The sequence below is a fragment of the Micropterus salmoides genome, unplaced genomic scaffold (genome assembly GCF_014851395.1).
Source record: "Micropterus salmoides isolate LMB-PRFRI ecotype aquatic unplaced genomic scaffold, ASM1485139v1 Ms_hic_scaffold_6, whole genome shotgun sequence".
Classification (NCBI taxonomy): domain Eukaryota; kingdom Metazoa; phylum Chordata; class Actinopteri; order Centrarchiformes; family Centrarchidae; genus Micropterus; species Micropterus salmoides.
This window is the reverse complement of record NW_024044348.1, coordinates 24546001-24567778: the sequence shown is the minus strand read 5'-3', so window position 1 is coordinate 24567778 and position 21778 is coordinate 24546001. Positions and strand designations below refer to the sequence as shown.

General features: G+C 39.5%; 1 protein-coding gene across 2 annotated transcripts in view; it reads right to left on the bottom strand.

Annotated features, from left to right (window-relative positions):
* tspan15 (tetraspanin 15) overlaps window positions 1-21778 on the bottom strand; it is a 41416-nt gene that overhangs the window by 16041 nt on the left and 3597 nt on the right. For both annotated transcript variants that reach the window (XM_038701177.1, XM_038701176.1), the window contains exons 2-4: window positions 12059-12244; window positions 9250-9324; window positions 3103-3198 (exon numbers count right to left, since the gene is read on the bottom strand). In XM_038701177.1, coding sequence (XP_038557105.1) covers window positions 3103-3198; window positions 9250-9324; window positions 12059-12244 — 357 coding nt within the window. The remainder of the gene's footprint in view (window positions 1-3102; window positions 3199-9249; window positions 9325-12058; window positions 12245-21778) is intronic.

The window sequence follows — 21778 nt, the reverse complement described above, 5'->3', positions numbered from 1 at the left end:
ATTATATCTACACACACCCCCACCCACCCGTTGTTGCTGTATGCATTTTAAAGTAAAGCACACTGAGTCTGCTTCTAACAAAATGTGCTACGAAAATACAATTGCTTTGGCTTGTTTTGCCTAAAAGCCACCAGTACCTGTTGTGATGAATCCAAAGTGAGCTTATAAATTTGCATTATCACAGTGCTGATAAAATGAAGTCAGTGTCCAAATGACTGAATGGCTTTATTGTTTGCATTGCTGTAAGACTTCATGATATAAACTCCAAATTCCTGGTGCTATGGCCTGTGATGATACCGAACTCCGCCAACTGCAGCACAAATTCTGATAAAAAAAAAAAAAAAACTTAAATATTTGAGCTGTGTAGTGTTTATGTGGGCGAGTGTCTGCAATTGCTTCGATTTCTTCTGATGAGGGAAATGAAAAATGGTTAATTAATTGTTGTTAATTAATCAACTGTGTCTTGTAATTGTGAGCACAAAAAGCCCTCATTGTCTTTCACAGTGTTAAAGACAGCCAGTGGAATAAATGTCCCATTTCCATTAGAATACTTAGGCACAGTGGATAGAAAGGTTATCTTAAAATGAACTACTTATTACTGGACAGGATATGATATGATATGATATGATATGAGGTGCCACTAATTCATAGATTTGTCTTGTGGCTACAGGATGAGATTTTTTTACTTTCTTGTTGTTGCACACTTGATACAATTTAGGGCAACACAATCATTTACAATAGGAACAAAAAGCTTACAGGTGAACTCTGACCACTGAGAAACACTGCAGATTTAGTATGTTTCAAATTAAATAGTTCGTACGAGGTGACATATAATGTTTTGGTGGTAGGTTGCGTGGATAGACTTGATCCATATCTTTGAAGTAAAATGTCATACACCAGACATCTTGAGATCAAATTAGAGGAAAATGTGTCAACAACAGACAGCAACACTCATGTGAGGTGAATTATAGCAGGAAATGCCAGTGGAAACGAGGCAGAGGATTTTGTTGTGTACATACAAGAGTGGCTAGCAAGGTTTTATTTCCTAATGTTACTTGACACAACAAACTCTACTCTCCAACTCTGACATTTCCACTGTCGTCTTCCTGCAACAACTCTCCTCTCACGAGATTTCAGAGCTAGCATTTCCCTTGAACAAGACTTCTGTTTCTTGTTAAAAACAAAGAGTGTGACTCGTAGGGATCCTTTACATGAAGTTGTAAGACACCTATTGTAACAGTCTGAGCCTGTTGGTGGCAAAAAGAAGCACTTTTTGTGGACGTAATTTGACGGGAACAATTGCCCTGAAGGAATATGTTGTGGTTGCCGGCTGAAACCAGCTTCTTCTCAGATTCCAAAACTTTTTGTACACCAAAATATGAAAATATTGCCAAGGTTTAAAAATATCAAAACTATCCTTTAAAGTATTGAACATTATCTCTATACACACACACACACACACACACACACACACACACAGGCTTTATTTTCCATCTTTTAGTTACTATAAAGAACCATAACTTAGTCAGCACAACACATGACCATGGCTCATTCAGGCCACTGTCCTCACAAACACACATAAATCCACAAAGCTAATTTACATGTGGAAACGGCTTCAATCCTCACTGAGGTTTTCTGATTGTTTTTTGTCCAAGTCCTCCAGGACAACACTTTTCTCCTATAGCAGGACACTTCAGCCAACCGGCAGCTTTGCACCATGAATAAGTATACTGTAGAAGAAGCTTCACGCTCAAGTATTACCATTACTGAAGCACTGTTCATTGTTATCAAAGCAAGCAGATCAGAGTACCAGCAAGTCAAGATATTCCGTACATCACAGCATAAACATTAAAAATCAGTTGCCAATACAAGTTGGCCTTCTTTTGTTTTGAGTCATAATAAAGTAGAATTGCTTTTGAAGGTAATCAAGTACTACAAGTCTCCCAAACCTGTGGAGAACATTGACTGGATGGCATGCCAAAATAAATAGAAGTCATAATTTGACCTAAACCTTGATCTGCACAAGCATTATCACCAACCAATCAATTGGCAGCACTGAAACAACTGACACAGGTGACTGAGATGAGTTTCTTGATCAATGAAGACATTCATGAATGTCTTCATCTTGCAATAAATTATTATTCTGGACAGTTGGGGTCGGCGTAAACAAGCTGTGAACACATCACTGTCTTAGTTTCACCTTATGCTAGCAAATAAGTTGACGTGTTTCTGCCAACCTGATGGACATCCAATATTCGCTATACTTTAAGCTCTGTTTTTGTTCTCTACCAACTCCTGAGTTAAATAGCTGGCTCTTTAGCTGTTTAAAAAAGTCACTAACTTTTTCTGTCTGAGCAGGTAGTGCACAGTGGGTTTTTAGAGCTTCTTCCCTTTAAACAGCTGACAATGCCATGAGAGCCATGAGAGTGAACCAAAACTTTAATGCTACAGTGGGACAAACAAACAATTAGCTGAAACTCTCTATAAAGCTCCACAAAGACAGAGACAAGGTGAGCAGCAGTTTCAGGGGATAATTCTCTGTAGGTTCATCAACCTTCAACCTCCATTTGCTAAACCACCTAATTACCTCCCACAGAAGCAGCAAAGTTACAATTTTTAAGCGTCTTAAATACCATTCAATCAAGCCACAGTCCATTGGTACAGGTCACTCTGCAATAGGACATGGCATGTAGCTTGCTGGCTGACTGATCGTTTTGTCTTTTCTCTTCTGTTCAACAGTGGAATTCGCTGCAGGTTGCTTCTTAATATCAATGTGTGAAATTGTCTGCTGCCCCCAGACACTGCATCCTCATGTGCTTGATAAAAGTTCAGCTTCAGGCTGTTGTATGTGGCAGCATGAAGTGTTCTGGGAGCAGGTGCACAGTGTTGGCTCTGCACAGCTCTCTGATTATTTTGGACACAACTTCCTGTGATTTCAGTGATGGTGTCGTTCCCCTAAACAAACAACCCAGCCGTATAATGCTGCACAGGTTTTTTATTGTGTATACTGCATTGCATTATGATGACATATGTTAAAAAGCTAATAAAGATCTTTCAACCCTGTCACTTGTTAACAGGAATGTTCAAGTGACATAACCTTACCTTCTTCTGTACAAAGTCCATGATGTTCTTAAAGTCTAAGTCATCATAGTAGTTCACTATGCCTCTTCGGATGTTCTTGTTCAGTAACACGAATGTCTGTAAGAGGGAGAAAGTAAAACAAAAGGGAAAACTGTGTTATGGGGATGGAGGAGGTCATATCACCACGTTTGTTTTGTTTCCATGACACAGCTGATCTACAATCAAAGTGTAAGACAGGCATCTCTGGAGAGGAAATGCTCTGATTAGTCAAGGTGACTGATCCACTGAACTGGAATATTAAAATATGACATTTTAGCAGCTCACATCTGTCAGTCACAATCTGGTGCAGTAGGGTCACATTAGGTTAATGTATCAGCCTATCCAGAGACCGAGAACAAATATTTACAACTTGGATCTCCGTTAAGTACATTCATGGAGAGCTCTTCATTGAATGTTTTAATTTAGAGCACTAAGCATTTATTCTACTTCACCTCTTTGTTTGTGACACTTTTGTCTTATTTAAACTTCATTAGATATGAGCAACAAAGCATGTTTTTTTTTTACCTGATTCAGGCCTATTGGAGCACCATGATTTCTTTCTTTTAAACACCTATAATAATTAATTGAAATTTCTCCCCTCACGAGTCACAGAGATTAAAGTGACTGAGCCTTTAATTTATTTTCTTCCTCCACTGAACATATCCAGTCTTTACAGTGAGTCTATAGGGGCAGGCCATGTTTAAATCACATTACAATGAGGAGATTCATAGACTTAATCGAGATGAGTTAATCTACTGCAGTGTTTCCCTTTGAGACAGAAGACAATTGACCATTATTAAAGAACTCTCTATAAGCTTACACAGTATCATCTTAAAAGAGGATTTCAGGGAAATGAGACTCCAAAAAGAAAAAGAATTAGTCTTTATAAAAATCGATTTATATGGGCAAGAAACTGAAATCATATTAAAATAAACACATTTCCTCATGCACTGTCATATCTTAATTTAATCTCTATTTAAATGAGTTGACAGTAAAATGAAGATATGACTTATTAAAACCTGGATCTTTACTGTATTTTTAACAAAACTACCACGAACACACTGAAATGTACAATCACAATGCTGATAATTTAGCCTCTCTTTTTGTCATAAACATTAAAATGCATCACACAAAACCGTTGAAAAAGTTATAAATGTAAATGAGATGATTAAAAGCATTAAGAAGAGGTGAAAAGAAAGACTGTTAGGCTGTTCCCCACAGAGGCATTAAGATATTCTTGAATGAGAGCGCTTTCTTAATAGAAGACTTATAGTTAGTTATAATCACCCCAGTTTGGTTCCGTATTTATAAATCATGGTTGCACAACAACATTAGGAATAATCCTCCATTAGTATCTCCTACATAAAACCTTCTTAAGGTGTAAATTAGTCCAACAAATTCATTCTATGACTCTAATAACCATGAATTCGAACACGTTTTAGTTCCTAAAATGATGACTTTATATACACAAAAAGGTTTCTTTCATCTGACAAAAATATGAGGCACTTTAATGCCACATGCATCATCGGTTGTATCATGATCATGTAAATGAAACTTGAAAAAAAGACAAATTGTGATATGCACAAGACAAAATTAATGAAGAGTTATTATTCAGCACTGTACTACATCCAGAAACAGCTGGCACATATCGGATAAAAACGTTTAGCAGCAACCATGATTGGGGTGGTGATGAGGTTTCAGTAGCTCTCCTATTAGTCAGGATGCAAATTTAAAGCAGTTTCATGCAGTTATGTGTGTTAGAGGATCACGACATGAAACAGTGATACTAAGTACGAAAGGAGGTCAGCATATTGTAGACACTGTTACTGTAACACTTTTTTTTTTTACAATTCTAATAATTATAAAATACGTATATGATAGTTAAATTATGGTAGGTGAGTGTGTATCTTCACTACATTTGCTTTTTATTAATAACTCATAACTTGCACAGCACAGTTACATGTGTTTACTTTGTTGCAGCTCTTCATTTAATGGCTTCTTCTTCAACCATTCTTCCCCTTTCAATATTTAAAACCAATCCTCTACCAAAAAAATCTTTGATGAATTAGCACTGTCACTAACCATGGTGACTAAGGCTGCACCTGTTCCACAATAAAAAGGCTAAAAGTTGTTTGTCATGAAAGGCTCTTGATATGAAGAAGTAGCAGGAATTGTTTGGTTTACATTAACACTAGCTTTCCTCCTTGGGGGTGCTTGACTGGGGGGGCTGGGCCCCCGTCCAGGGATGAGATCGTCTTCGGGGGCTGCTGGCACTGCCTGCACTCTGGGGAGGGATGCCTCTGGCGGGGCTGGGGGACTGTTGGCCTGGTTCTCCCGCGTTATCGCTCCCTGGCGGCAGGGAGCTTCCCGGCACGGCTTTCTGCTGTTCTTCCTTCGGGCGGGGTACAGCTTCCCCCGGGACATGCGGTCTGGGGTCCTTTGCGCTTTGGGGGGTCGCGGGGTGCCCTGGCTTCTGGGGGTGGGGGTCTCTGCGCGGGTTGATCCGGTTGCGGTTTGGAGGGCTGCGGTGGGATTGTAGGGCGATTGTCGACCAGTTGTTGGACCCCTCTGGACACTGAGATATATAGTTAGTTTTCGGGATGTGCAGTGTGGGTGCGGGGCAGGGCTGTGCTCCGGTTTGTTCTGGGCTTGTGCCTGGAGTTCTCGGCCCTTGACGGGTGGGTGGGTTTATGGTGGCATGCAGCCGAGCTGGTTGATTTTGCCTCGTTGCTGGTTTGGCTGGTGTTGCACAGCGGCCGGGGGGCGTACTGGGCATGGGGGATGTCGGCTGGCGCCGGCGGCCTTAGTTTTTTCCAGCGGTTGGGGGGGAAGGCGGACTTTTAATGGCGGGTGCACTGTGACCTGTGCGGCGCGTTTGCTGCCGGGCTGGGACTTGCTGCTGGTGTTTCTCTCCGCTGGCTTTCGCTGTCGTGTTATTCCGCTTGCTCTCTCTCGCTTGCCCGACCTCGCACGTGGGATTCGCAGGGGGCTGCTGGGCATTGGGTGTCGCCGTGCTCGCGCAGTGTGCGCGATGGGCTCGTCACTTGTGCATTGGTGTTGATGATTGCGTGGCATTTGGGCGTTTTGGTTGTTCGCTGCGCAGTAGTGGGGTGCTGGGGGGGGGGGGGTTCCGCGGGTTACGCTGCTTGTGTTCCGTAGGCATTACGTTGTCAACTGGCATTTGGGTCGGGGTCTTCCGCGTTTGCATCGCGGTTCATCTGGGAGTCTTTGTTGTTTTTTGATTGATTGATTTTTTATTTTATTTTCCCCCCCCCCATTCTCCCACCCCTATTGGCTACTGGAGTTCTTGCCTGCCAGCTCTCTTGGCTGTGCTGTGTTGCTTATTTAGTGTGCAAGACTGTTTTCATTTTTCTCTTAGTTGTCATACTATGTCAGCTGTTTATTGCTGCTGTGCGGCTGGTTGTCTTTTACTTTTATTATTTTTATTGTTTGTTTTTGTTTGTGTTTGTTGCTGTTTTTCTCCTCCCCAAGCCCCCCTCTCTGTTCTATTGCAGGTTTGGTTGCTTTCTGCAATTGGTGTTTCCCACTGCTTTTCCCTGTTGTCCCCACCTTCCATCCATCTTCTCTTACAGGTCTTGTCCTTTCTCTGTGCTGTCTGTTTGTGCCCCCCCATCCCCGTGTCTGCTCCCCTGTCCGGCCCGGTGTCAAATCAATACATAATTAAATAAATAATAAAACAGACAGAGTACATTAATACTCTCTTGTTAAAGTAAAATCTGTCTGGCACAATATAGTATCCATGTCATCATACTCTATACCAGGCTGCTGGGCAGGACAGGTTAAAAAACAAAACAAAACAGACCAGGTTTGCACACACTGTAGCAGAGATTTTGGCCCACTCCTCCATACAGACCTTCTCCAGATCCTTTAGGTTTCGGGGCCGTCGCTGGGTAATACGGACTTTCAGCTCCCTCCAAAGATTTTCTATTGGGTTCAGGTCTGGAGACTGGCTAGGCCACTCCAGGACCTTGAGATGCTTCTTACAGAGCCACTCCTTAGTTGCCCTGGCTGTGTGTTTCGGGTCGTTGCCGTGCTGGAAGACCCAGCCAAGACCCATCTTCAGTGCTCTTACTGAGGGAATGAGGTTGTTGGCCAAGATCACGCGATACATGGCCCCATCCATCCTAACCTCAATACGGTGCAGTCGTCCTGTCCCCTTTGCAGAAAAGCATCCCCAAAGAATGATGTTTCCACCTCCATGCTTCACGGTTGGGATGGTGTTCTGGAGGTTGTACTCATCCTTCTTCTTCCTCCAAACACGGCAAGTGGAGTTTAGACCATAAAGCTCTATTTTTGTCTCAGACCACATGACCTTCTCCCATTCCTCCTCTGGATCATCCAGATGGTAATTGGCAAACTTCAGACGGGTCTGGACATGCACTGGCTTGAGCAGGGGGGCCTTGCGTGCGCTGCAGGATTTTAATCCATGACGGCGTAGTGTGTTACTAATGGTTTTCTTCGAGACTGTGGTACTAGCTCTCTTCAGGTCATTGACCAGGTCCTGCCGTGTAGTTCTGGGCTGATCCCTCACCTTCCTCATGATCATTGATGTCCCACGAGGTGAGATCTTGCATGGAGTCCCAGACCGAGGGAGACTGACCGTCATCTTGAACTTTTTCCATTTTCTAATAATTGCGCCAACATTTGTTGCCTTCTCACCAAGATGCTTGCCTATTGTCCTGTAGCCCATCCCAGCCTTGCGCAGGTATACAATTTTATCCCTGATGTCCTTACACAGCTCTCTGGTCTTGGCCATTGTGGAGAGGTTGGAGTCTGTTTGATTGACTGTGTGGACAGGTGTCTTTTATACAGGTTCACGAGTTCAAACAGGTGCACTTAATACATGCAATGAGGAGGGCTTCTTAAAGAAGAACTAACAGGTCTGTGAAAGCTGGAATTCTTACTGGCTGGTAGGTGATCAAATAATTATGTCATGCTATAAAAGGGTGGTCTAGCAGAAATAATAGGTGGGAAAATTGAGTGGTAGGTTGGTGAAGTGAACTAAGGTTGCTGGTTTGAATTCCTGGCCCAGTATTCAGTTTTATTCTATTGTAATTTATAACAGAACAATTTGAAGGAGGGACATAAGGGAGGTAGTCAAGCAGCATTCCTGAGTTTGCTGCTACCCTATGATTTGAGTCAGTGGAGGGCAGATTAAATTTACTCTAAAATTTAAAAGAAATCCTTTATCCAGATTTTACATGTATTTTCATTGGATGAGCATAGTTAAAGAAAAATAAATAAGCGTAATTAACAAAACCTTAACTAATGTTAAACATCAAGTACACTAATTTGTTTCAATCCATACACAATTATAGCAGTTTAATGTTTCAGTGTGCCATCAGAGTTCATAGTTGTTAAAGCCTTGTTGGGTCTGCTTTAGGGCTGTGTGTGTGTGTGTGTGTGTGTGTGTGTGTGTGTGTGTGTGTGTGTGTGTGTGTGTGTGTGTGTGTGTGTGTGTGTAAAACGAGAAGAGGGGGTGGGCAGTGGTTGACTTTGGAGGCAGGCTGTAGGCTGCCCAACCAATCAGAAGTTAGAAACTTTACAGGTATTATCTGTGCTATTTTTCCATTGGAGTGGAACAGAGAGAAGAAAGCTACAGAAACACAAAGACAGGTCAAAGAAGCAGAACATTTCATCATCATCTCAATATCATGACAATCTTATCTAGTCTTATGAATTCTGATTATACTGTCCCTGTGCATTTCTTCACTAGAAATGAGCAAATAAGGCTTCAATGTGGACCAATCAATGAAATATATATCAATGTATTACCTTGCATGGATAAGTTAATTATTTGTCTGTTATTTTTGTAACTATGTTATGTACAGTAGTTGGTCATGGTTCAAATATTAACAGCAGCATTATTCATACTACGTTGTATATTTAGAAGAGACATGGGGTGTTTGCTGCATGTCAATGATACTGACAGAACCAAGAACCAAAGTAAACAATATCATTCAGCATAATTTATGGTTGGTTTGGTATGTATAATTTCCTGGTGACAAATAGTTTGTCAATATAAGTTCACTACTGTATAAAATGTTTTGTTGTTATTTTGTAACCTGCACTTGAGGATGTTTTTGATCAACACCTTGGACGGCTCACCTTGTTGTGGAACACCAGAGCCAATACTCCTCCCAGCAGTTGCATAATCAGACACACCGACAGGGTGTACATGAACTGTGACCAAAAAGAGAGCAGACAGGAAGAGCCATTTTACATTTCAAATATTATTTGTCTTGACATTGCCTTTACATATAGGCACAGTTATGTTGTTAATATAATTTCCTTCCACTTATGTTTCATTCAACACATGTGTAAACATTCACAGCGCAGGGTGAGAAAAGTATGTGGGGGAAAAAAAAAAAAAAAAAAAACCCACAACAACCTGGAGTCAGGAGTCAGCTAACCTGCAGTCCAATATGTGAGACGAGATTGGAGGCGTTGGTTTGAACTACCATTGAGCGACCTAAGATTAGGAATGGTTGACTTGCATGAAGCTAGAAAGGGTTACAAAAGTATCTCTAAAAGCCTTGATGTCCATCAGGCCACAGTAAGACAAATTGTCTATAAATGGAAAAAGTTCAGTATTGTTGCTACTCTCCCTAGGAGTGGCCGTCCAAATATGACTGCACAAGCACAGCGCAGAATGCTAAACGAGATTAAGAAGAATCCTGAAGTGTAAACTGAAGACTTACAGAAATCTCTGGAACATGGCAACATCTCTGATGATTCTACGATATGTAAAACTCTAAAAAAAAGAATGGAGTTCATAGGAGGACACCACAGAGGAAACCACTGATGTCCAAAAAAACATTGCTGCCTGTCTGAAGTTAGCAAAAGAGCACCTGGATGTTCCACAGCACTACTGAGAGAATATGTCAACAGATGTAACCAAATATGAGTTGTTTGGAAGGAACCCACAACCCTTTGTGTGGAGGAAAAAAAAAGAAAAAAAAAAAGAAAAAAAAAAAAAAAAGTACCACATCAACATCAAAACCTCATCCCAACTGTGAAGTATGGAGGGGGAATCATGGTTTAGGGCTGCTTCATTGCCTCAGGGCCTGGAAGGGTTGCCATCTTTGACGGAAAAATTAATTCTGAAGGTTATTAAGGAAATTTTGCAGGAGAATATGAGGCCATCTGTTCACCAATTGAAGCTCAAAAGAAGATGGGTGATGCAAACAGGACAACAACCCAAAGCACAGAAGTAAATCAACAACAGCAGAAGAAAATATGCTTTCTGGAACGGCCCAGTCAGAGTCTTGACCTCAACCCGACTGAAAGGCTGTGGCCTGACTTCAAGAAAACGATTCACAACAGACATCCAAAGAATATTGCTAAACTGAAAAGGTTTTGTAAAGATGAATGGTCCAGAATTCCTCCAGATCGTTGTTCAGGTCTAATTTGCAATTACAGGAAACGTTTGCTTGAGGTTATTGCTAACAAAGGAGGGTCAACCAGTTATTAAATCCAAAGGTTCACATACTTTTTGAACCCTCCACTGTGAATGTTTAGACGGTGTGTTCAATAAAAACATACAACTGTTTGTGTGGTATTAGTTTAACTGATTGTCTATTGTTGTGACTTAGATGAAGATCAGAGCCAGTATTTATCAAGCTTCTCAAGTGCTGATAATTCATGAAATGTACTTCTACTTTCAAACTTATGTATAAAAGCAAGTTAATTAATTAATTAATTCCTAAAAGTTAAGAATTACTCTTACTCTCCCAGTTATTTAAGACAGCTCCAGAGGTCTCTCAAGTGGTTAAGAGTTGCCAGTAGGGGCATGTGATGGCACTGTGGAGACAGAGACATGCACAAATCTTTCAGGAGAGGAATAATATTTCTGAATTATTTGCGCGTTTAATTATACAGTATCGTTTGGACAGAGCAGGCACCATCCTTGTCAGCGAGTTGGTGAGGGACGTCATCTAACCACGGACTTTACGCAGCAATGCGTTTTCAGCTGAATTGAAGGTGGTGATGATACTTCGTTTCTTTGCCACAGATCAAATGCAGCAATGCAATGCCAATGATTTCAGGACATTGCAACCTTCAATAAGCCAAATTGTCATGGAAACAATTATGACACTTACAGCTCCACACACTGTCACAACATCCCTCAAAATCCAACAGAAGCAAACATAGTTCTTGAAAATAGCTGGCTTCCCAGGAGTAATAGGCACAATTAATGGCACTCATATAAAGATAAACTTTTTTCATAATGTATGTATGTATGTATGTATGTATGATCATAATGTATTCTTTTGAAAATTCTTTATTGTCAAATACGTGTTGAAAGTAAAGTCCTCTTACGAATTACACCATTCAATGTGAATTTATGTGATAGTTTTCTTAAATAAGGAAATCTATTAAGTGATTGGTCCTTGCCTACATAGTCATCCAAAATCCTGTTTCATAGCAAAGTCTTGTGAATCAGCTCTAAGACTGACACTTAAGATTTAGTCCTACACTTCACTTAAATTAGGAGTGGGATGCTTGATAACTAACTTTTAAGTGCAGCTTTGAGCCAAGAATAAGAAAAGTTCTTAGCAGTGTTCTTATGAGTAATTCTGAGAAGCTTGAGGAATACGGGCCCTGATCACATTTACAACCAATTTATGCAGAAACCCAGGTAATTCCAAAGGGTTCACACACTTTTTCCTGCAACTGTAAATGTACATACGGTACAGAAAAATTCATATCATGGTTCATATGTTTACCTGTGTGTCATCTATCATTTATACCACACACTCTTATAAATTAATAATAAATAAATAAATATGGAAATAAATAAATAAATAAATAAATAAAACATTTACACACTAATTCACAGACACAAAAATTACTAGCACCACTTTTTTTGTTTAAAAAAAAAGATACATTACTCGGCTCTCAGCACACCACTCACCACTTTAAGCAGTGTTAGATTATCTCGCAGGGCAGCCAAGACTCCAATGAATGAAACAATAAACATGATGATTCCCAGAATGATCAAGATTACAGCCGGGGCCAAAAACATTCCATCCAGGGTCTTGTAGCGCTGTCTCTCCACCTCAGCGTAGATCCCAATGACCAGCATAAAGCCGCCTATCAACTGTAAAAACAACGAGAAGCGGTTTGGATGAGTTAGTTATTAGCTTGAACATGATGGGAAACAGGTAGGTGTCTGAATTCATATAATTGCAGCAGCTTTTAATATTACTAAAAGAAGAAAACACTCAGTGGGCCAACATCTCACAATTTTTGCAATTGCTACTTTCACAGCCACCACTCAAATTATGTATAAAAGGAAGCACTGGCACAGGAAAGTTATGGGGTAACCAGGTTTTCGACATATATCAAAGACAACAAAAACACAGACAGGTGTAATTTATACTCTTTTGTTTGCTTGCAGTTTCTGTTCCAACCACTTAGCCATGATAGCAGCTTGGTTTTAAGAACCCATACATCCAAAACTTTGGTCCAGACTGAAATATCTCAACAATTATTGGATAGATTGCCATGAAATTTTATATATTTTTTTATATATTACGGTCCCTAGAGGACGACTTTGGTGATCCTTAGATATCGCCTCTTACACCACCAGGTTCACGTTAGTGGTTTATAGTGAAATTTCATAACACCTAGGATAAATTCCCATGACATTTGGTGCACACATTCATGTTCACCTCTATGGAAGATTTTATTGAACTTTAATATTTGTAACCCACAGAAAACAATCCACAAATGTGTACTATGATGCGCAAATATTTCACTCTCTACAAATGTGTATTTTTACATTTGTGATGTGTAAAATCATATCCACAAAAATACAGAGACTTCTACACACAAAACAATTATTGCACATTTGCAGATTGCTTTCTGCCAATTTGTGGGTCATGTTACATTTGTAACTTCATTTTTACACATTTGTGAAATTTTGTCCAATGTGTACTGCGGAGATCTGTAAAAAAAAAAAAAAAAAAAAAAATACAAATATCTCACTACCCAAAACATGTATTTTTACATTTGTGTTGTGTAAAATCATATCCACAAAAATACAGTGCAATTTGCAAATATGTACAATTTACTCTCTACGCACATATTTTAATTTCACATACAAAGTGCTGTTTATGCATTTGTGGATCTATCTTTACACACAAAACAGTTTTTGCACATTTGCGGATCATTTAAGATTTACGTATCATTTTTTGAAAAAAAGATTTTCTCATAATCGTTTTGAATGTTCTACCTCAAATTTGTGAAGTGATCCACTGGTTGGCATCAAGTGTTTGTTACATTCTAACCATAAGGAGTAGTTTAACCACACAATTAACCATCTGGTTTCTTTAATTTTCACTCAAGAGCTCAAATCAGCCTTTAAACTTGAAAGAAACAATAAATTATGTGACAACATTTATCGTGATAATTATAAATATCGAATGATATGAAATGTTTTTATCGTGATAACATTTTTGGCCATATCGCCCAGCCCTAGTAAACTGCATTTTCACCAGACTGTAATGGACAGCAGTAACAGATCATGCATTGTTGTTATTGTAAATGACAGCTTTCTTTAATTTAGGTTTCTTTAACTTTAGTTTTGGATATGGTGAAGTCAATGCTGTCTAGAGTGAGCACTGGAGTGTGCACACACACACCCAATCTGTGTGGCTTTATCTCAATCAATTACACAGACAAAATGATAATCAATTCAAGCCTGACTTTAGACTTCTTAGGAACTATACTAATGGTGTGAAGAAGATGTCCCCAAAGAGTCAGAGTTACAGAGACTGATTTATGCCCCCACAACATGAGTTCAGTCAGGACAACTTACATCAAAGACTGATATTGCGGATTTATATTTGGCGGTATGGCTCAGTTCTGGGATCTCCCTGCCCATCCACGCGCCTACGTGGAAAAGCCATAAGGTAGGGAGAGCACCTCCCTGCCCATCCATGTGCATACATGGAAAGCTCGAGGCAGAGAGCAGCAGTAAAGAACCACCGTAAAAAACAGAGCAGGCATGCAATTTACATGTTTAATCAGATACTAGATGGGCACTGAAGCATGGTGTTAAACGGGCCTGGGGTTGAAGACCATACTTTTTATTATCAAGATGCAGCCTCTGCTGCTCTGTGTCACCTCCCGCACATGAACACACACGTGGGCTCACACGCACGAACAGTGGCAAGCGCAGAGAGCACGTTGAAGTGAAGGTAACTTCAAGCCACTGCAGTATGTGCAACAAAATCTCAAGAGTAAAAGACAACTTGTCGATACATCCATTAACAAGCATAACATGTAGAAGGGGTTAATTGATCCGCTCTGTCCACGTCTCTCATCCTTTTATTAAAAGCACACCGCAACAACGCTAGCTTGGCAAAGCTAGATGTACAACGAGCTACATGAAAGCTTTCTGTAGTCTAACTGTTAGCTTAGATTACCATGTAGCTTCAATCTGCACATTGTTACCTGCACTGAATCTGAGTGGCTCTATCTGCGCACAGCGACATTTCGCCCAGAGCGCGGCAGCGCATGTTAGCATGTTTGATTCTATTCGGCCAAATTAATTCCCCGATATGCTTCCAACAATGAGATATGGCCGATCGACCAGTACTTATCCGATTGATATTTATTGTGCATCCCTATCAGATACAGCCTGAAAGGTGGAGCTGGGGTGGCGGTGGGTTATGAGCTTTACATAGGAAACAGCGAGGACAGGCAGGAAGGCTACGGCAGCTTAAATAGGCACCTTGTCTGGAATTTGACAATGAATGCTAAGAGGGGAATGAGCTGAGCTGTCAGCTGATGTGCTGCTGAATACGGCTGCTATCGCTGACATGCAGGAATGAGCGGAGCTCGACTTTGTTGCCTGCCTGAACTAATGCTATGCTTGATTAATACATCACACACACTTACTTCTCATTCTCTCTTACAATCTTTCAGCTTTCATGCATCCATCCATTGCTCTATACAGAAATATATTGATCAACTTTGTGTCACTGAACTCTCTCTCTCTTTATATAGTACAATAATAAGGCAATTCAAAGTGCTTTACATAAAAGCAACATAGGGCAACATAAAAAGTTACAAAGTTATAAAAAAGTGTTAACACATAAAACAGGACAGGAAAGGTTACAGGGCAGTGTAAGATATTAATCAAAATCCTTCCATTAGATTTATTAAAAGGCAGTGGAAAAAAGAAGTCTGGAATTTTTTACATTTTTTGTTAACAGATACTTCACAACTAAAATATACAGTCCTATAATGATGCTGGCATAGCTTTTATGTTCAAAACATAAAAGTGTTCAAAAAGCAGTTATCACAGATCAACTGCCTAATTTGATTTTGTGCTACAGATATAAAAGCTGTCTCAACAGGTGCTATAGTTAATGGATGATAATTGCAGGCTTTCTTTTCAAAGATATGTGAACAGGTCAGCTACAAGTGACTTAACAAAGTCTCCATTTGACAAGAGTAATGACTGTTTTAATAAGTCTGAGCTGCCTGGTGAGATATTCAGCACTACTAAGCAGCTACAGCACATTCCGTTGCCTATTAACTGAGCAATGCATGATATCAAGGCTCAATTATGGAGAAACTAAAATTGTTTGATCCTTCCTCACAAAGGTCAGTATTTTGTGCCTTCCTTAACTGATTACTACATCATCAGTGTCACATTAACATACATCTGCAATCTGCATTAAATTAGCATCTGGAAGTAGCTAATTTTGCAAAAACTGACGGCGACTGTCCATGCCTATCAGGGTTGGGGTTAGAGAATGAAGAAAAGTTTAAAAATGGTCAGTCCACCCAAATTATAAAAGGAAAAAAACATTTCCAATATATAATATTATCTAGCAATGCAGATAGTTTTGTCTAAAATGATACCTAAAACAATAGAGGTGAATGGAATTTAATTTGTGGTGCTCACACCATTGTAAACAAATGTCCCGGTTACTCACATAACACCTTGTTGTGAACCGTTTATTAGAATTGCTTTTTACTAAAGAAAAACAGCTGGTGTGGATGATTTTAGTTCATTCACTCGATAACAGAACACTGATAAAACAGTCCATCCAATAGCAGCCCAGCAGTTAGTCTATCCCTACAATTTGTCCCAGGCAAATCTAAAATTAAAAAGGCCTCTTAGACAGATCAAGTTACAGCCAAATAGCGAATATAGGGCTGTAATGTGATCAAGCCGCTAAAGCAGTAACTGGCCAAACACCAATGACCTGTATCCAGTGAGGCTGAAGTGAGTCTGCATGTAACTGCCTTACATGTACAATGACACATTTATAACATTCACCTGAAGGCTGCTAAACACCAATACAGCACTATATGAAATGAAAACTATGGTTTATTACAAGTTGGGCTTTATTTTGTGCAGATCAGGTCATTATTTCTAATAGTTAATATAACATTTACATAAAATGAAAGTAATTGCTGAGATCTGGAACACAGACACCACAACATATAGGACAAAAGGGGCAACAGACACTGGTGGTGGGTTGCAGAGGATACCAGTTTCATGGTGTACCATGCATTATCATATAATATCATATATTGTTTATCTACGGTCATTAAAAAAATACAAAAAAAACGGGACGTAGGGCTGAATAACTGGTCTAAACATCCTCCAAATCAAGAGCACCATATCATCATAAATTAAAGTATTGTTGTGCTCCAGAGAAAAATTGCAAAAATAATAGCAATATGATTTAATTATAATAAAGTGTTTGTTCAACCAAAAAACCCTTCTGTTTTTGTTCCTTCAAAAGGTCGTTGTAACTGATAATACTAATATGAATACTTGTACATACTGTATGTCATACCGTGAATCCATGATATTTTCTGAGAAGGTTATTGTACCGTGAAAATCTCATACTGTTGCAACCATAGTGGTCAGACAGAAAAGCTGTCAACCAGGTGTGAGCCAATCACACGCGATTTAAGTCCTACAGAAACAGAAGCATATAGAGTCATTTACTACTCCACTCTACAATAAGACTGGGGACTGCTTTCAGCACAGATAAAGGACCGTAATGCTAATCACTCTTGCCAGCTCGGGTGCCATTGTTGTGTTAAAATGTGTCTTGCATTTTTAAAAAGAGCTATGTCCTATTGCGCAAAAAAAAAAAACTGTGCAAAAGAAATCAACAACTTCTCTGTGTGTGGTACAGCGCAACACACACACACGCAGAGCTACAGCACCATGAGTGGCCCGAGACTGCCTGTTTACAAACATGTTGATTTTGTGCAGGTGTAATGTTTACCATGTTCATCATCTTAATTTAGTGTGTCGGCGTGCTAACATTACCACTAAATACAAGGAACTGTGCTTCAAGATCTCAGCAATTACAATGCTATCGCGAACAACAGATTCGATGGCTGGAGCTACAAAAATTAAACCCAGACTCAAAGAAAACTATAGTTTTCCTTTAACTTGAGCCAGCCAAATCAGTTTAAAATCATTTTGAACAGTAAAATACAATCTACTTGTATTTTATATATATAAATTTAATTTGTCTCCACACTTGCAGGAGCGTTGGTTAGCATTCCACATGAGCCATCATTCGACACACACCCACCCACACACACACCCAGTGCTTAGCTGAGGAAGGCAGATCACAGCATGTTTAAACTGCAAACACCTGATTCTTTGACATATTTGTTGCAAATATTCCCACAATATCTTTAGCCTTTCCAAATCAAGATAGACATCATGTCAGAGAAGAGGACGAAAGAAGGGAGGGTGGAAAGAAAGGAGGGTTATCTGTGAGCTGATCTGACGGTCCAGACAGCACTGTTTATAATCTACCATGATTTCTTTTCCTTACATGTCCCTGCTTGCTGTCTGTTATGGTGTCTCACTGCAGGCTTGTCGCCGCCCACCCTGAACTCACTTCCATTCAGCCAAGAGGGGAGGAGGGCACTTGAAGCCTCAACATTTCTTTACAAAGTGTTTTGTTGGTTCGCGAATCACTCTGGTTAGTGTAAACAAATCTTCACTAAGATAGCTGGAATAATATAATAACACAGGCAGTACTCTGTTTATCAGCATGCACTTAGCTGCACATGACTTTGTGACAATGTCAGGGCATTAGGCCAAGATTAAGCTGTTTTATAAAAACACAGTACGCTCTTCTAAAACAACTTCACAGTGCTATTATTTTGCTTCAACAACTGCTGTTGGGGCATACAGGGCAGTGCATTTTATACTTAACCTTTACTGAAAATGACCATTTTCCAAAAGCTAATGTAATTTTTTTTACATTTTTAGACATAAAGGGCAAACATTCAGAGGAAAAGTAGCTGTTTTAAACATCATCACGTCATATTATGTATCAAAAGGGAGTCGTCCCTGACTCTGCCTTAGCTCGATGTGCGGTACTTAGTAGGAGGTGGTGTGTCTGAACAGTTGTAATTTAGTGAGTCCGTCTTTTCTCCATTTTTCAACATGGCAAATTACTTTTGCCTGTCAAGACGTTTAGTCACTTTTCCTAACAGGCAACGCACAAGCGTTAGGTCTTGTCGCAGTCATATGCTGAGCCTTTTAGACAGGAGGATTATATATTATAATTTGCCCAATATTTTAGTTTATGACCTGAAAAAAAACCCCATCAGCCTCCCTTTGAAGCAAATGCTTGCATGCTTACATGCTAAACTAAGATGGTGAACATGGTTATACCTGCTAAAACTCAGCATGTTAGCATTCTCATTGTGAGTATGTTAACATGTTGATATTAGCATTTAACTCAAAGCACCATTGTGCAGCAACAAAGAGCAGCTAGCATGGCTCTTAGTTTTGTTTCACATCCAACCAACTTATTAATACATTTGTTTATCAAACATAAAAGGCCACAAAAGAAGTACTATAGAAACATTTTACATTTGTGATGTTTAAATTTTCATTTTCAAAATTGTGCAATGGTGTTTGGCCAACAATGGTGTGAAAATAATAGTTTTGATGCATTTCTTAGGACACCAATATGTCTTGGATATTAATAATCTTTTTTTGTAGAGGAATTACAAGTTACAAAGTGCTTTAACAAGTGTAAAAACAATAAAACACAAAACAATTACATGATAAAAGCAAGAAAACACTTGAGACTAACATACACATTTAAAATAGATAATGACTTCTGTGAAGCCAATTAAACAAGGATTTTCACATGAACTATGCATGTTTATTTGATAGACATGTAGTAGCAGTTAAGGCTGCTGGAATGCAGAGGACTGAATCTGTAATTATTCTCTCGCAACAACAGTTGTGTAAGGCACATAGTCCCAAAAAACAACGCAATTACTGCTGCTCAGCGGTCAAAAGTCAAAGAGCTGTGATAAACTGTCCCAGTGTGTGGACGCATGAGCCGCTGTTAAATTATAGTGTTCTCAGTCCAGCGTCGCTGAGTAAATAAAGGTTAGGAAAGGCAGATAACCTCGTACAGCAGACTGAAGTGAAACCAACCCACAGGAACAAGAGGTTCAGAGCTGGCAGAAGTAAACAACTTATGACAAATTACAAAACTGCTGCCGAAATCCTTTTACACACCTCCAATCATGTCCTGGTCACATTTAAATGCGACTAATTACATTTAATACATACTAAGTCTGCTCTCCCTATCAAACGCACTGTTCGGATCATTTCACTACATACATGTGCAAAACAATTTATTTCAGAATGATTTTCAAGGATGGTAAACCACAACCTTTGGAATAATCTTACAAATAGTTTTTCATGTTTTGCTTAAGTTTTTGGTTTTAGTATTTGTCAACTGCAACATATTTGATCATACAGTATAAAGATCTACTAGATTAAGTCATTGTATTTGTATGACTTAAATCATTTTCCACTGTGATCAGGAAATAACTCAACTTCTCCTGTACATCGTTCCTCCAATATATGTTATTTCCCTTGGCTGCTAGCAGCCTCAGCAGCTGATCACCAATACATGGACATTCTATTCTGCGGGACACTGAATCAGTGTAAAGAACAGGTCATTAAAATTTTTTTTCCTAGGTAGGGTCAATTGACAAATGTTTTTGAGCAACAATCATCATCGATTAATTCGATTACTAAAATGCATTTGTTTGTTACATAAATAGCAACTGTAAGTCACTTTGTCTAAAAGCGTCAGCTAAATGAATAAATATAAATGTAATAAATATCTATCATCTATCAACATACACAGGTGACGCCGGCAAGCAAAAGTACTTCTTAAATGATGCATCAATGAAATAATCTATAGAAGCTTCGAGTCCTAAAATCATCGTTAGCTGCAGCCCTACTTTGCACCGCGGTGAAGTTAGTTTTACGTTGGAATTCAACATCTATCGAATGTCCAACGGAAAATCATAGACTGTACATAATGGACAGTCATCGTGGTTTGTGGACTGCCGTTTGGCCTAGAGTACGCCGCCATGTTGATTTTTTGCAACCATTGACAACATGTCAATCATAGATGCCCTGAACCATACTGTACTTTATGGTCTATTTTCCTCTAAATGGGACCATAATTTACTAAATGAACATCATGTTCTATTGAAGAAGACCTGAAACTAACGATTGAGACAAAAAAAAACTTATTAGGAAAGTGTTTACTGAGGTCAGTGTTTTCCATACATAGGCTTTACTTGGGCGGGCCGCCCAGGTAGATTAACAGCCGCCCAAGTAAATTTGGCGACCCAAAATCGTTCTTGATTGCAGAACGATATTCGGTCCGCACATCCTCTCATTCGGTTGCTCTCTCTCTTTCTCTCTCGCAAACATGGACAATAGACCTGTATGAATTTAACTGGTTGGTATCATAAACACCTCTGCACAAATCTGTCCAACACAACGCTGTCAATGTCGGAGACCCATCTTCAAAACAGTTATTAGCAAGCATGTAAGGAGTCTAGCTAATAAGGATAGCTATGTTAACTTTGGAGAACAGCTGTCAAATAAATCGTATAACCGGTAGTCTAGAAGTGCGTTTGAGATAACTGACTGACTTTCGCCGACTTGATAGATAGGGGAATAAAAACAGCGCCGTCAAGTCAGACACAATCTACCTCCGGTAGACTGCGTGAGCTTACTGTGAGTTTATAACAATGATCAGGCCTTGCTCCCACGAGGTCTAGTGACATGACACTTCGCGGGAGGTAACGCTCTGTTATAGTGAGAAAAGAAGTGGATGCAAATTTTGGTAGGTAGCCTACAATATCTGTTTTGCCGAATTATGCAATTCACTTCTTAAGGTCCTTTTAGGACACTTTGCTGTTTGAATGCGGTTAACACCACATGTTTTTGCTGAATCTCAAGAAATGATACTTTTACTAAGTGTAATAATATATTAACGATTCTTAACGTTCATAAAATATATACTGATCATTTATCACTATAGATGAACCCCACAAACAATAGTATAGCGTTTAAAAGAACTTTAAGGCATTTTCATATAATTCTCAGCAGGCATGCAAAATTCGGCATAACACCTACTGCACCCCCCGCCACAGTTACGCTGTCAATCTGTGGGAAACACTGGAGGTTATAAATTAGGAGAGAAGTAGGGTCATTTTACCATTATTTCTATAGGGACCGGACTTCTTTTTACAACCAGAAGAGTCGCCCCCTGCTGGCTGTTCAATAGAATGGCGG